Source organism: Mustela erminea, chromosome 19 (assembly GCF_009829155.1).
Source record: "Mustela erminea isolate mMusErm1 chromosome 19, mMusErm1.Pri, whole genome shotgun sequence".
Lineage (NCBI taxonomy): Eukaryota > Metazoa > Chordata > Mammalia > Carnivora > Mustelidae > Mustela > Mustela erminea.
In genome coordinates this window covers 60066146-60081373 of record NC_045632.1, presented here as the reverse complement: position 1 = coordinate 60081373, position 15228 = coordinate 60066146, and the positions used below count along the sequence as shown (strand labels likewise).

Genomic DNA, 15228 nt, shown 5'->3' with positions numbered 1-15228 from the left:
GAAAAGGTGGCGTCCAGGTCTCTGTTAGTCCAGAGACCCACTGGACGCGACCACGTGCACCGCCGCGTGTGCAGTGCGGGTTCCCAGAAGGAAAGGGGCAGAGAGTATCTGGAATAACAATGGCCCAAATTACCCACATTTGATGAGAAATCCTAGTGTAGATCCACGAAGCTCGGACTGCAGGACAGACTCAGAGCCCCGCGCCTGGACGCCGCCTGACCCGCTGCGAGCGAGGGGCCTGCGGGCAGCCGGAGCTCAGCGGAGGGCGCGGGGCCTCGGCGGGACTGAACGGTGAGCGGAGCCGGGGCCGAGGGCGGTGGCCGGCACGTCCTATGCACGGGCGGGAAGAGACCGGCCACCAGGACTTGGGTGACCGGAGTGGACACCCTCAAGGATGGAGAAATTAGGACGTCCCCAGAATTGACCGCTAGCACAGCCGCACTTCAGAAACCGTGAAAAGTGTCCCTCAGGCTCCCTTAGAAAACACTGAATAGTAATCTGAGTCCACGTGAAGAAGGAAGACGCTGCTTCTCACCAGGGACCGCAGAAACACAGAGGCCGCATCAACGCGGTTTCCGTCTGCGGCTCCGTCCCGCCGAGAGGACGACGGACGCGGTGACTACAGAACGGCGGACGGGCTCCTGGCGTGTAAAGGCCGGACGGGTGCGTGGTCTGCAGCGCAGGGCAGGCGTACAGCGGGTTCTGGGGCGTCACTGCCACCCCTTCCTACTCCCCCTGGCCGGGTGCTTGTCCCTAGTACAGGTACTGTGACCCCCATCAACCTGTTCTTTCCTCAGCTCCAAGGTACGGTCAAATAAGCAGCACTTTAAATACAGGGCGCCGGGGGGCTCAGTCGTTAGGCCTCTGCCTTCGGCTCAGGTCACGATCCCAGGGTCCCAGGATCGAGTCCCGCATCGGGGCTCACTGCTCAGCAGGAAGCCTGCTTCCCCTCTCCCACTCCCCCTGCTTGTGCTCCCTCTCTCACTGGGTCTCTCTCTGTCAAATAAATAAATCTTTTAAATAGATAAATAAATAAATGGGTTACTAGAAAGTACCTAAAACAAAAGAAGGCAGCACCACTGGAACTGAGAAAACAGATTTATGCCTAAAAAGAGCCACAGTGTCAGGAGTTTAACCGATAATTGAGTGTAAATTTAAGTGAAAATGCCAATTAGAAGGGATAGACCCGCAGAACTCAGTTTTTAAGATTCTGATTCAGTGATGCGCTGCCTCCGTGAGACTTAGCAGAACCGGCAGACCAGAAAGAACCGGCGGTCCCCAGCGGCACCCGGAGCCCTCCGCGCGCTCCCCCCGCGCACGGACGGAACCGGCAAGCAGGAGGTGGACAAGGAAACCAAAGACGCAACACCAGCCCGGCCGCCGTCCGGCCCTCAGCGCCGCGGCCAGCGGCACGTGCTTCGACGTGACCACGGGGCAGCTTCCAGGAAAGACCAACGCGTGCGGCCACACATCGAGGCTCGGTAAGTGCGGAGAGACCGAGATAATACGACGTGTGTCCTCCAACCTCGACGGGAGGACATCAGAAATCCATACCGGGGATCTAGAGAACTAAAAAATATGTGGAAATTAAGCACCACAGTCTTCAATAGTCAAAGAAGAAATTACAAGGGAAATTAGAAGATATTTTGAGGGGCACACCTGGGTGGTTCAGCTGAAGCGTCTGACTCTTGGTTTCACCACAGGTCACGATGCCGGGGTCATGAGATCGAGCCCCGTGCCTTTCTCTGTGCTGGGCGGGGAGTCCGCTTCCCCCTCTCCCTGCCCCTGCTCATGCTCTCTCTCTCAAATAAATAAATAATATATACATGTGTAAATTGAAATAATGCAATAGGAAAAAATTTGAGCTTAACAAGAGGAGTGTGTGGGGAGGGGTGCCTTCTGAGACCAGGCGCGGCTTTCCCTGCGGAGCCCTGCACCCCCTGAGCTCGGCCACCCAGAGCAGGACCTGCACACACGCCTGGCACCCTGAACACAGCGAGGGCTGCACGGCCGGCCCCCGCGCCACTCCGAATGGCACAGCTGACCCACACACACCGCGGAGCTCACCCCGTCCAAGTGTTTACGATGATACATTTTAGGTTATGTTAATTTCAACATGATATAAAAAGAAGAAAAACTTGCATGAACTGAAAGCATTTCTAGAATATCAAAGTGCAAACAGTTCATCTCAAACACACCCACACTACAAGACCCGTTGAAAGACGTCATGCCGGCGGGAGGACACGGGTCTTCCACAGAATTCTGCGTCTGCGTAGAGAAACGATGTCTAGAACGTAAACTGTGTGGTTAAGCAGGTAATATTTATTCCGTCATCTCCTTCAACACAGTTACCTTAAAATTAAAATAATTTTCTATTTATTTATTTATCTATTTATTTGACAGAGAGAGATCACAAGTAGGCAGAGAGGCAGAGAGAGAGAGAAGGAAGCAGGCTCCCCGCTGGGCAGAGAGCCCGATGCCGGACTTGATCCCAGGACCCTGAGATCATGACCTGAGCCGAAGGCAGAGGCTTAACCCACTGAGCCCCCCAGGCGGCCCTAGTTCCCTGTTTAAAAAATACAACCGCAGGAAGTGGATTACAGCACATGTACAATACAAGGGGTAACTGGCAAGTGTCCTGTCCCTTGGCTTTTAACATTTTCACATATTTTTCACCTACTTGTTTTTAAGCATATATTGAAAACCCTGAAGTAAAGAATAGAATAACAAAAGTTACAACTAATGTGACAAATAATAGAAATAAAATGAGGGGGCGCCTGGGTGGCGCAGTGGGTTAAAGCCTTTGCCTTCGGCTCCGGTCATGATCCCAGGGTCCTGGGATCGAGTCCCACATCGGGCTCTCTGCTCAGCGGGGAGCCTGCTTCCTCCTCTCTCTCCGCCAGCCTGTGATCTCTGTCAAATAAATAAATAAAATCTTAAAAAAAAAAAAAGTAAAATGAAATCATGAAAGCACAGACGCCCAAAAGCAGAAATAGACAGGGGGGAACAAAACAGAGACGGGACAAGCAGACGGCAAACGGCAAGGCGACAGACCCCAAGCTAACCGTGTACACAATGACACACAGTGTGCTTCCTGAGCGCCCTCATAAAGGCAGCGATGGCCGCAGACTCCAGACTCGACGATACGCCCGTAAGAAAACACTAAGTGCGCCAAAGCACGTTAAGAGTAAAAAGTAAAAAAGCTAAAAGACAGGAAAAATGTACCACGCTAACACTATTCCCGAGAAATCGAGAGACGGTACCCGTCTTTACAGATCCATTTTTGAAAGTCAAAGGAATAAAGCTTTAAGATTCAAAATTTCCTTCCATGAACCCAACTTACACATTTCTTTCTCACCTGTACAGCCCAGGAAATGAGGATTTGCAAAAAAAGGACGCAGGCGAGCCAAAAGGAGATTCTGTTTCTTACAGAGAAAGAGCACACGCCTGCCGGTGGGGGCAGACGGCGGGAGAGTCTCGAGCCGAGTCCCCGCAGGGCCCGACGTGGGGCCGGCCGCGGCACCCTGAGCGCGACCTGAGCCGGAGCCACGAGTCGGACGCTCGACAGACCGGGCCTCCCCGGCACCCCGACAATGGCTCTTCGTATCAGCAGAGACACCATTACTGGGGAGAGGGGAAGTCGCTTCATCATGAGACCGTAAGAATCATCACATCTGTGCACTTAGTGGCAATTTTTAAAAAATACATGAAGCAAAAACTGATAAAATTGCAAAGAGGAAGAGAGAAATCCATAATTTTAGAAACTTGAACACGTCTCTCATCAACAGAGTACGTGGGTAGAAAATCGGCAAGGACTTCGTAAATTCGAACAACACCGTCCACCAAACCGGCCTCACTGACAGCAGAGTGGCCCCCACGACGGACGCTGCCGACGCGCGGCGGGCACTGGCCACGGCACAGGACGCACATCTCCACCAGCTCAGAAGATGCGCGTCCCACGAGATCCGTCCGAATCTGCAATGGAACTGAATTACAACCAGGAACTGAAAGATCTTTTAAAATCTCCGGGTATTTCGGAACTAGACAAGACCCTCCTTCAAAGGCCTTGGGTCAAGGAAGCGGTCAGACGGGAGCCCCAAAGCCTGGCCTTTGACGAGGGCGATAAAACGGATACATCTCACCACAAACAAAACAAAAAATCCTGAGAAATCTCTAGCCAGACAACGCAACGCTTTTTTTTTTTTTTTAAGATTTTATTTATTTGCCAGAGAGAGAGAGAGAGAGAGAGAGAGACATCACCATAGAGCACGGGCAGGGGGAGCCGCAGGCAGAGGGAGGGGGAAGCCGGCTCCCCGCTGAGCAGGGAGCCCGACGCGGGGCTCGACCCCAGGACCCTGAGATCACGACCCGAGCCAAAAGCAGACGCTTAACTGACTGAGGCAGTTTTTTTATTCAGAAAAAAAAACAAAGGTTGACACAAATACCCAGTACCAGGAATAAGAGACGTGACATCACTGAAGATTTTCTGGATAATAAAACAGTAACGAAGAGTTTTCAGTAAGAACTTTCACACCAAACATTCAGCAGCGTAGGGGCGTCTGGGGGGCTCAGTGGGCTGGGCGTCTGCCTCGGCTCGGGTCATGACCTCAGGGTCGTGGATCAAGTCCCACGTGGGGCTCCCTGCTCAGTGGGGAGCCTGCCTCTCCCCCCACCCAAAAAACAGCACCATGAAAACCTACAGCTGACATCCGACTTCATGGAGAAAGACGGGTTCAGTCCCTGAGGCAGGAGGAAGGGCCCCATCCTCACCGCGGCCGCCGGCACTGGACGGACCCACGCGGCCCGCCCGGCACGACAGCCGCGTTCCTGGGAACGAAGCGTGCGGGTCTGCGTCTCTAGGCGCCACCCCTGCCTAATGAAACATCCCTGCCACCGTCCCAAGCGCCACTGGATGGGACACGGTCACGGACGCACCCAGCGCACCCCAGGCGGGCGGCCCCGCAGGAGCACACGGGACGGGAAGCCGCCCCCTCCCGCCCCTTCCTCCCGCACGGCGGGCCCGAGAGTCTGCGGCCGACCGCACCGCGCCGGGAACGGACGAGCATGCGGGCCCGGCTCCGGCGCGCGTGCGGTGGGAGCGCCACCCGGTCCAAGTGCCTGGGAACGAGCTTCTGCAAGCGACACCAACGCGACGTCACAAATTCGCTGGAGAAAACCCCCGGAGCCCAGCACCCCCGCAAGGCAATGATTCGGCGAAGCCAACCAGAGCAGAGTCCCCTCCGGAAGGCCGGGCTCCCCATGACCACCTGTGACCAACAGGACACTCGGCGCAGAAACAAGCCACCAGACTGCGGCACCAGGGGACGGAGGGCACTGCGGAGACCTCGCGGGCAGTGCCAGGAGCCCCTCCCAGGCTCCCAGCTAACCCCGAGCCGGGAAGCCGCCGGAGTAGCTGCTCAGGACCGCGGTCAAGACGCGCACTCAGCACAGATGAGGTCCCCGTCCGCCCCCCGCGCGACAGCACCTGCCGCGTCCTCCGCTCCGGACGGTGCCCTCGTCCCCGCGGGGCTTGCGAGAGAACGGGCCGCGCGAGGACCCTGACAGGCACGGGTCCTGTGTCTGACGGCTCCCCACCGCTTGCGGTCACATAAGGGCCAGAAAAAGGACAGTGGCCACAGTTCAACCTCCACGGGCCAACGGGGCTCTCTGGAGACGGAGGAGCTACTGTCCGTCTTCTGTCAGGGCCGCGTTCCCACTGCACACGCTGGGCCGAGGCGGGGTGGGGGGGACGTGCGAGGGGGTCCCCTTCAGGCTGACCGCAGAGTCGCAGACACTGGAGCCGCTGCACAAAACAAGGACTATATCCGGGCGCCCGGGGGCTCGGTCGGTGAAGCGTCCGCCTTCGGCTCAGGTCACGATCCTGGGAGCCCGGGTCGAGCCGCACCGGCTCTCTGCTCAGCGGGGAGCCTGCTTCCCCCTCTGCTGCTCCCCCTGCTTGTGCGCGCGCTCTCTCTCCGACAAATAACAAATAAAATCTTACAACTAAAACAAAAACCAAAAATCCAGGAACATACCCTTGGCGGAAATCGCTTGGCGGTCACAGATGCGTGAACCCAGCCTTCATTCAAGATTAGGGGCCCGTTGGGGCTCCCGCGGGGCTCAGTCGGGTCCGTGTCTGACTCTTGATGGGACTCAGGGCAGGATCTCGGGGTCACGAGACTGAGCCCTGGGTCAGGCTCCACACTGGGCACGGACCTGCCTAATATTCCTCCCTCTCTGCCCCTCCTGCCCCTGCACGTGCTGTCAGTCTCTCTCTCAAAAAAAAAATATTGAGCAATCCTTCAAAAATGAGTAAATATGATTTCAGAGTTAACACAGCATAATACTCAAAACAGCTACTTCTCAACAAATTATAAAACAGGGGCGCCCGGGGCTCAGTTGGTGAAATGTCCACCTTTGGCTCGGGTCATGATCCCGGGGTCCTGGGATCGAGCCCCACATTGGGCTCCTGCTCATTGGGGAGCCTGCTTCTCCCTCTGCGCCTCCCCCTGCTTGTGGTCTTTCTCTCACTCACTCTTTCGGCCAAGTAAAATAAATAAAAATCTAAAAAAGAACTATAAAAAAGCAAGAGACAGGAAATACATCTCATTCACAAAGGGAAATGACTAGTTGTTTATTAATTTTTCAGAGACAGAGAGAGACATGATCCCAAGAAGGCTTCCCTGCCCGATGCAGGGCTCCATCCCACAACCCTGAGATCGTGACCTGAGCCAAAGTCAAGAGTCAGACACGCTGAGCGCCTGGGGGGCTCAGGCGCTAAGTGTCTGCCTTCGGCTCAGGGTCGAAGGGACTGAGGGTCCTGGGACTGAGCCCCACATCGGGCTCTCTCCTCAGCGGGGAGCCTGCTGCCTCCTTTCTCTCCACCTGCCTCTCTGCCTGCTTGTGATCTTTTTTTTTCTTTAAAAAAAAAAAAGAAAAGAGTCAGACACTCAACTGACTGAGCCACCCAGGTGCCCCGTTCTGTGTGGTTTCAACTCCTGTTTTCCTGTAGTGCTTAATAGGCAAATGCACAAAATCATTACCAATGTATGTCCGGTGGTCCCGAAGATGCAGACATAAACTGTACCATAACAACGCAAGGGGACACAGACGCGCGTGGGGTGAGTGTTCGGATGCTTCGGGAAACAATGGGTGTTGTTCATGCCGGTGTGTTCTAAGTGCAGCCCGACTGTCGTAAGGTGACTGCAAGCCCCGAGGTAGCCACTAACCAACAACTAAGAACTTACAGAAAGAGAAAGAAAAAGGGAACTAAGACAGTATGTTTTACTTATTTATTTGGGGGACAGCGAGAGCTCGCATGAGCACGGGGGAGGGGAGGGGCAGAGGGAGGAGCAGGCTCCCCTCCATCTCAGGAGGGGCCCGGGCTGAGGGCAGACGCGCCACTGGCGGAGCCCCCCAGGCGCCCCGAGATGGTACATTCTAACAATCAACGGAATACAAAGACGGTACGGAAGGAGCTGAGCAACGGCAGCGAACATCGAAGACGGAGAACAAGTGAGCGGTAGAAGCCGATCCAGAAGAGAACGGGGTGTCTTAAAGCATCGGACAAAATAGAATGTAATTTAAAAATGGTCACAAGAATCTGAGGAAGACATTTATATTAATCTTGGAAGTCCAGTCTGTCAAGGAAATGCAACAATTACAGCCACATAAACACTGAACAGCAGAACCCCCAGAACAGCTGGCCCCAAACCCAGCAGAACGGAAGAGAGACACAGACAGCCCCACGACAAGGGCTGCACGGGGTTCCCCATTCCCACACGGACCGAGCAACCAGACGCCAACGCGCGAAGCACGGCGAGCACTGGTGCGCTGGCCGCGCCCCCGACACCGGCCAAACCAGCATCTTCTCAAGTGCACGTGGAACCTTCTCAGGGACAGACCCCCGGTCACACGGAACAGCAGGCCCCCGGACGCGTAAAAAGACTGGGACGACGCAGGTCGTCTCCGCCTGCAGTGGAAGGGGGCTCGAGGGCCGGAACACTGGCAAACCCCAACGTGCAGGCTGAAGACCGCGCTCGGGAACAACCGAGGAGCCAACAAACAAGTCACAAGGGAAGTTGTAGAAATACTCGAAGACTAGAAAAACAGTTAGAGGATGCAACAGAGGCATTGTGGGTGAAATTCAGAACTATAAATGCTTACTGCATAGAAGAGACCCGTAACCTAACTTCACAGCTTCAGGAACAAGAAAAAAAGAGCAAACTAAACCCAAAGCCAGCGGAGGTGAGAAGAGCCGCGAGGGCACCCGTGAGGGGCGGCGCAGGGCCGGCAGCGCGGGCTCCGGTCCCACCAGCCCGGAGGAGCCGCGTCCTTGCACGTGGCCACGGCTCTACCCTACAGAGGAGAGGAGGCCGCCCCCTTCTCCGCAACAGCTCAGCCAACGAGGGGCCCCTACACTTCCTGCTCCCGGGGACTCCAACGGACTCTGAGTCCTCAACAGCCCCCAACCCCTCCTTCCCTCCGTGGAAAGGCCGCCGCCGCTTTGTTCCCGGATTTGCCTTTATTCCATTTTGCTGATAAAGTAACTGTTCGTTTCATTTTTAAGTTTAACACTGGAGATAAAATGAAATATAGAAAGAGAACCAAACAAGTTGGTTGGACAATTCTTTATATAGACTGAGAAAAAACAAGACTCAAATTACCAAAATTGGAAGTGAGGGGTGCCTGGGTGGCTCAGTGGGTTAAAGCCTCTGCCTTCGGCTCAGGTCATGATCTCAGGGTCCTGGGATGGAGCCCCGCATCGGGCTCTCTGCTCAGCGGGGAACCTGCTTCCTCCTCTCTCTCTGCCTGCGTCTCCGCCTACCTGTGATCTCTGTCAAATAAATAAATAAAATCTTTAAAGAAACAAAATTGGAAGTGAATAAGAAAACATTACTGGATTCTACAGAAATACAGAAAGATAAGAAAATACAATGAAAAATTAAATGCAACTATATTAGAAATCCTATGAAATGGACACATTCCTAGAAACACACACATTACTGAAACTGACCCAAGAAGCAACAGAAAATCCAAACATGCCCCATAATAAGAGACTAAATGAGTGACCAACAACATCCCACAAAAGGAAAGCCCAGGACCAGATGGCTTTGTGGGTAAACCCTACCAAAGGTTAAAGAATTAGCCCCAGTGCACCCCAACCTCTCCCAAAGAATAGGAAGGGGCACCCTAGGACTCGCTGGTGAGGTCACCATAACCCTGACAACAAAGTCAGACAAAGACATCACCAGGGGAAAAACGATAAACCAGGACTTAAGAATACAGACGCAAACATTCTCAGGAAAATACCCGGGAATAGAGTCCAGCAGCATATTAAAATAATCAGGGGCACCTGGGGGCTCCGGCTGGGGTCACCATCCCAGGCTCCTGGCATCAGGGCCTGCGTCCGGCTCCCTGCTCGGCGGGGGCCTGCGTCTCCGTCTCCCACGCCCCTGCCTGTGTTCTCGCGCGCTCTGTCCGATAAATAAACAAATAAATTATTCTTAAAAACTCCGACTTCATGATCGTGGGTCTATCCGAGGAGGACAGGACGGTTCGACGTACCGAAACCGATGAATGTGACACACCGTCTGACTAGCAGGAAGGGAAACGTTCAAAGTCCCTCCGTTCCGGGATAAAACCTCCGAGACCAGGAAAGAGCGTGAGGATGACAGCGGGGAGGCCCGAGTGCGAATCGCGGCCGCGGAGTAAGACAAAGGTCCGTCTGACACCGGGCCCGAGCCGGGGCGGCCCGCTTCGGCCTTCCGCGGCGTCCGTCCCCACGGCCCGGCTGGAGCGCGGAGGCCGGAGAAGAGTCTCTGCGGTCGTCGGGGACACGACGCGCGCGAGTCCTGCAAACCTCCGACGACCGCAGCGGCCCGCGGCGCTCCGGGGCACGTCCAGTCCCGGCCGCGGCTCCGGCTCTCTGCTCCGCGGGGACCCCGCGCCCCGCCGGCCGCTCGCCACGGGGTGTCCGTCCGTCCCACAAGCAAAGCGGACGCCGGAGCGCGTGCGGCCCGAGCACAGCCCGCGAGCTGGACACCGCGGGCCCCGCGGGCTCGACCGCCAGCCCCGGAGGCGACCGCGCGAGGGTCCCCGGCCGACAGCGAGGCCCGACGCCCGCCGGGCGCCCCCGCAACGAGCTGGAGCCGGACGCCCCGCGTCCCGGCCAGGCCCCGCCGGCCACGCGCTCCGAGACGGGCCGGACGCCGCCACCCGCGGGCCCGGGGTCCGGGGCACACCCCGCCGCGAGGAGCGCTCGGCCCGGTCCGCCCGCGGAGCCCAACGCGCCCCCGAGCCCCGGCGTCCCGCGAACGCCGTCCGCGGCCCCGCGCCGCCCGCCCGCGCCGCTCACCTCCGGCCTGCGGAGGAAGACCCCGGCCGGGCCCGCGCCGCGCACCGCGGCGGCCACGTTCCAGCTCCCGGCGGCCGCGGCTCCCCCGCAGCAGCGCCTTCCCGACGCCGCCAGCTCCCGAGCGCCCCGACGGCCCCGCCGGCCACGCCTCCGACCACGCCCCTGGGCCCGAGTGCCCCTCCCTTCGGCCACGCCTCCGGTCACACCCCTACCGGCCCCTCCCTTCGGCCACGCCCCCGCACGAGCGCCCCGTCGACTGTGTCCCCGCACGCGGACGCCCCGCCCCCCAGACCACGCCCCTGCACGCACGCCCCTCCTTCCGGCCACGCCCCTGCACGAGGACGCCCCGCCGGCCACGCCCCCCGACCAGGCCCGCGCACGCGCGCCCCGCCGGCCACGCCCTTCAACCACGCCCCCGAGCGAGGACGCCCCGCCGGCCACGCCCCCACGGCCCCCCCACGGCCTCCACGTGCCCGGGCGCGGCGTCCCTCTGGGTTCCCGCTCCCAGGCCCCGCCCCTGCCGCCCTAGGCCCCGCCCCTGTCGCCCTAGGCCCCGGGGCCCCGCGCGGCCGAGCGCAGAGCGGCCGAGGGAGGCGGAGGCGCGGCCGCTGCGCGCAGCCGGGGGCTTCGGCCGGGCCCGGCGCCTGCTGGCCGCCGCCTCGTGGCTGCCGCGCGTGGCGCTGGGGCTGGCGCGGGGCTCGGGGCCGCTGCTCACCGCGCTGCCGCCGCACCACTGCCGGCCGGACCCCGCGCTGCCGCCCCCCGCGCTGCTGGACGCCAGCGTGCCCCGCCTGGGCCCGGCGCGCGCCCCGAGCCCCTGCCTGCTGCTGCGCTACCCCGGCCCGCGGCCCGCTCCCCTCCCACCGCGCCCTGCCCGCACCTCCGCGGTCCCCCGTCTCCTGCCCGCCGCCTGCCGGCGCTGTTCGCGGGGCTCCTGGCGGGGGTAGACGGGGCCGCAGGGGCCGCGGGAGGCGGGGGCCAGGCCTACTGGCGGCACCCGCTGCCCGCAGCGTGCCAGTGTCGGCGGGCGGCCTGGAGGAAGAGGCGTTCGGTGGACGGTAGGAGCGCAGAGCGGCCAGGGGGTCCGCGGTGCGTGGCGCTGCGGGGCCAGCGAACCGAGCGAGCTGCGGCTTGGGGCCGTGCAGGGGTGGAAACTGAGTCCCCGCGGCAGGAGGCTCTGAACCCCGGCGGCCCGCAGCGCCGCGAGCCTTCCCGCCGCCCCCCCACCCCGAGGGGCCAGCTGGACGGGGGAGGGGGCACTTCAGGGGTCTCTGGGGGCGGCTGGGACGTCCCAGGCCCCTCTCCCTCGCCTCCGTCCCTCGGGCTGGGACCTGCCCAGCTGGGCTTCCCTCCCGGCCTCTGTCCCACTGCCCTAACTGTCCTTGGGAGGATGGGCCCCAGCGCGGAACCTGGGACAGGGTTGCGGCATCCCTGCCTGGGGTCCTGAAACCGCCCGGGCTGCTCCTCCGCCGGCTCTGTCCCTGTCGCGCCTGCCCTCCTGTTGGGACACAGACCAGGCAGCGCCCCACCAGCTTCCGCGAACACTTGGTTTTTAAACTAGAAACTCGGTTGTAGTGGGACTCAAAGTGGTAGCTTAGGTCTGGGGACAAGGCACGGACACCCCGGTGGGGGGGGGAGGGTGAGACTCAGGTCAAGGGCCCTTGCCAGGAAAAGCAGGTGAGCCCAGCCCTCCAGCCTGTTTCCGGAGTCACTCTTGAGATGACCAGGTCAGGGGGAAGTGAGGGCCAGGGCCTCGGCCCAGCGGTGGGAAGCTTAGACCCGTGAAGAGTCCCCTGTGGCTGCACAGAGGTGAGTGGGACCCGCCCAGAGAAAAACAGAACAGACCTGGGGCTCCAGGAGGGTGTCCTGAGGACCCCGGTCCTTGCCCTCTGGGGCTTCAGACCAGGCATTGTTCAGATCTCAGCAGAGGACTACCAGAGTCAGGAGGGTGTGCTGTGTGACCTTGAGCAAGTTGCTCGCCCACTCTGTGCCTCAGTTTCCCCCATCTCCAGAGAGGAGTTGGAGCAAAACCCCTAGGGCCCTCGGCAGCCTGACCCTCCAGGAACTCCAGCACGGCGGAGGGTGGCCTGGCCAGCTCACAGGTGACCGGTGTTGCCCGCAGTGGGACCTCGTGTGCGAGGTCGGCTGGAAGGTGCCCCTGGGGCAGACGAGCCGCCGCCTGGGCTGGCCGCTGGGCTCGGTCCTCCTTGGTGCAGGCTGTGACCGGTGAGGAGCTGGCCTTTTCCTCTGCCCTAGCTGTCCTCCCCTCGTGCCCTTCAGGGTCTAGCTAGGTCCCCAGCCGTCTGACCCTCAGCCTCGCGTGTTCCCTGCCGCCCCCCAGGTTTGGACGTCGGGCTGTGTTTGTGGCCTCCCTGGTGCTGGCCACAGGCCTGGGGGCCAGTGAGGCCCTGGCCGCCAGCTTTCCTGCCCTGGTGGCTCTGAGGCTGCTTCATGGGGGGGCCTTGGTGGGCTTTGGCCTGGCCCTGTACGTGGCTCGTGAGTACCGTGGGGTGCTTCTGGGGGGCACCCCCTCGTGCGAGGCCGGCCACTCAGCTGCAGGGCCAAGTCTGGGTGCTGGGGAGGCCCCTCTGACACTCCCGCTGAGGACCCTTCTCGTGAAGGCGGGAGGGGCGCCATCTGTTCTGTGAGCTCTGCTGGTCGTGGGAAGGGCCGGGGCCTGGGGGAGACTGTGACTGGTGCCCCTCAGCCCCGGACAGAGCAGGCTGTTTCTGCTCAGGTCTGGAGCTGTGTGAACCCCCTCACCGCCTGGCATTCTCCGTGGCAGGTGGCCTCTTCTCGGTGCTGGGCGCCCTGCTGCTGCCCGGCCTGGCCCTGCTTGCACAGGACTGGCGCCTTCTGCAGGGGCTGAGCGCCCTGGTCACAGGGCTCTTGCTCCTGTTCTGGGGGTAAGTGTGGGGGTAGACGGTTCCAGAACAGCGGTAGAGGCCACGTGTGTCGTAACCCTCCATGCATGTGGGAATGGGACAATGACCCAGGAAGCCATGGCATGTCGTCTCCCCCTGGGTCCTGGGCGAGGCCGTTGGCCTTGGCCAACCCTCCAGAGAGGACCCGTGGGCAACCTCACCCGACCCTGCAGGTTCCCATCGCTGTTCCCGGAGTCTCCCCGCTGGCTGCTGGCCACGGGACAGGAAGATCCTGGGGCACTTTGCGGGAGCCGGGGGCATGGACCCCGAGGACAGCCTGGAGGAGGAGAGCCCCCTGGCTAGGGTAACACGCCAGCCAGGAGAAGGGAGGGGCGGGAGAAGGGAGGAGAAGGCTCGGCCTCTCACGGGCGCCCCTCCTGTCCCTGGAGGCACCGAACTGGACATGCCGGCTGCAGGGGGCCCCCAGCCCAGTACCACTCCGTCCTGGAACTCCGGCACACCTGCGTCGCCTGGAGGAACGGACTCATCCTGGGCTTCAGTTCGTGAGGAGGACAGGGCATGGGCGGGCCAGCGGTCCCGGTCCCGGAGCCTCCTCCCAGGCCGGGTCTTGGCCACCGGAGTCCCCAGGCCGGTCGCGCCTTAGCTCTGCCCTTCTTCCTCCCTCCCAGGCTGATGTGCGGGGGCGTCCGGGCCAGCTTCCTGCGCAGCCTGACCCTGAGGGAGCCCACCTTCTACCAGCCCTACTTCCTGGGCGCTGGCCTGGGCGCAGGAGCCAGCGTGTTCCTGCTGCTGACGGGGGACCGCTGGGGACCACGCCCAGTCCTCTTGCTGGGGACCCTGGCCATGGGCTTGGCGTCCCTGCTGCTCCTAGCCGGGACCAGTGTGAGTGTGCAGACTCCTCGTGGGCGGCTGAGGGTCTCACTGCCGTGGGGTGCTGGGGTCGGCCCTCTCCTGGGCCCACGAGAGAGGCACAGGTGTTGGGGTGACGCTGTGCCGCTTACTCCACTCACATCCACGCCGTGTACCCAAACCAACACCCAAAGGATCCCACGGGAAGGGGCTCGATAGAAGGGTTTGGTTCAAGTAGGGGCGGCTGGGAAGCCCTGACACCCGCCACCTGGCACAGGGCACGTGTCGTGGTGAAGGCTGGGCAGCCAGGCCCCGTGGGCACCGTGGGAGCCTGCTCCTCCTCCCCAGACCTGCCAGAATGGACCCTGCTGTGCTTCTCTGCCCTGGGCCTCCTGGCTTCCCAGGCCGCGTCTGCCGTCAGCGCTCTCCCGGCCGCAGAGGCCCTCCCCACGGTGATCAGGTGCGGCCGCCCGAGCCCGGCCCGGACTTCACACCGGCCCTTCCCCAGGGGCACAGGGGACCCTGGTCACAGAAGGGAGTGGAGGTGGCGGGCAGACTTGATGTGGCCCCCAGAGAGGAGAGAATCCCAGGGGAACTGCCAGGTTCTCATTTCCTGATCCAGGGTGGGGAGGAGACCCCCGCTCCACCAACACTTCTGACTTTGGTTTTCCCGGGGCCCCCACACTGTGCCCCCGGCCCCGTCCCCCGGGTACACCCCCCCAACGCCGCACGTTCTCCCGCAGGGGGGCCGGGCTGGGCCTCATGCTGGGGGCCGGCTTCCTGGGCCAGGCGGCCGCCCCCCTGGCCGACCTGCCGGGCCGGCGCGGCTTCTTCCTGCACCACGTGGTGCTGGCCTCCTTCGGGGTCCTGGCGCTGCTGCTGCTGCTGCTGCCCATCCCCTGCCCGGCGGGGCAGCCCCCGGCCCAGGAGAGCTGAGCGCAGCCCCCTCGGGCGGCCGTGACCCAGGGCGGGGCCCCCCCACCCCCTGGAGCCCCTGTTGCTCAGCATCAGCATTGCCCCACCACCCCCAAGCCCGCGTGTGCGCGGAGGACAAAGTCGGCGCCCGTGGAGCTTGGCGCCCTCGCTGCTGCTTCCCGCGGCCCCGGGCCACCCGCTCCGTGCAGCTCACTCCCGCCA

The 15228-nt window shown here is 61.3% G+C and overlaps 1 protein-coding gene across 1 annotated transcript; it reads left to right on the top strand.

Annotated features, from left to right (window-relative positions):
- Positions 1 to 9670: 9670 nt before the first annotated feature.
- SLC22A31 (solute carrier family 22 member 31) lies at positions 9671 to 15027 on the top strand. Its single transcript, XM_032323459.1, is given in 12 exon segments — positions 9671 to 10776; positions 10887 to 11244; positions 12453 to 12583; positions 12699 to 12853; positions 13095 to 13263; positions 13455 to 13502; positions 13504 to 13592; positions 13671 to 13709; positions 13712 to 13784; positions 13911 to 14122; positions 14440 to 14551; positions 14835 to 15027. Coding segments are annotated over 12 exon segments (2685 nt in total).
- Positions 15028 to 15228: the final 201 nt, after the last annotated feature.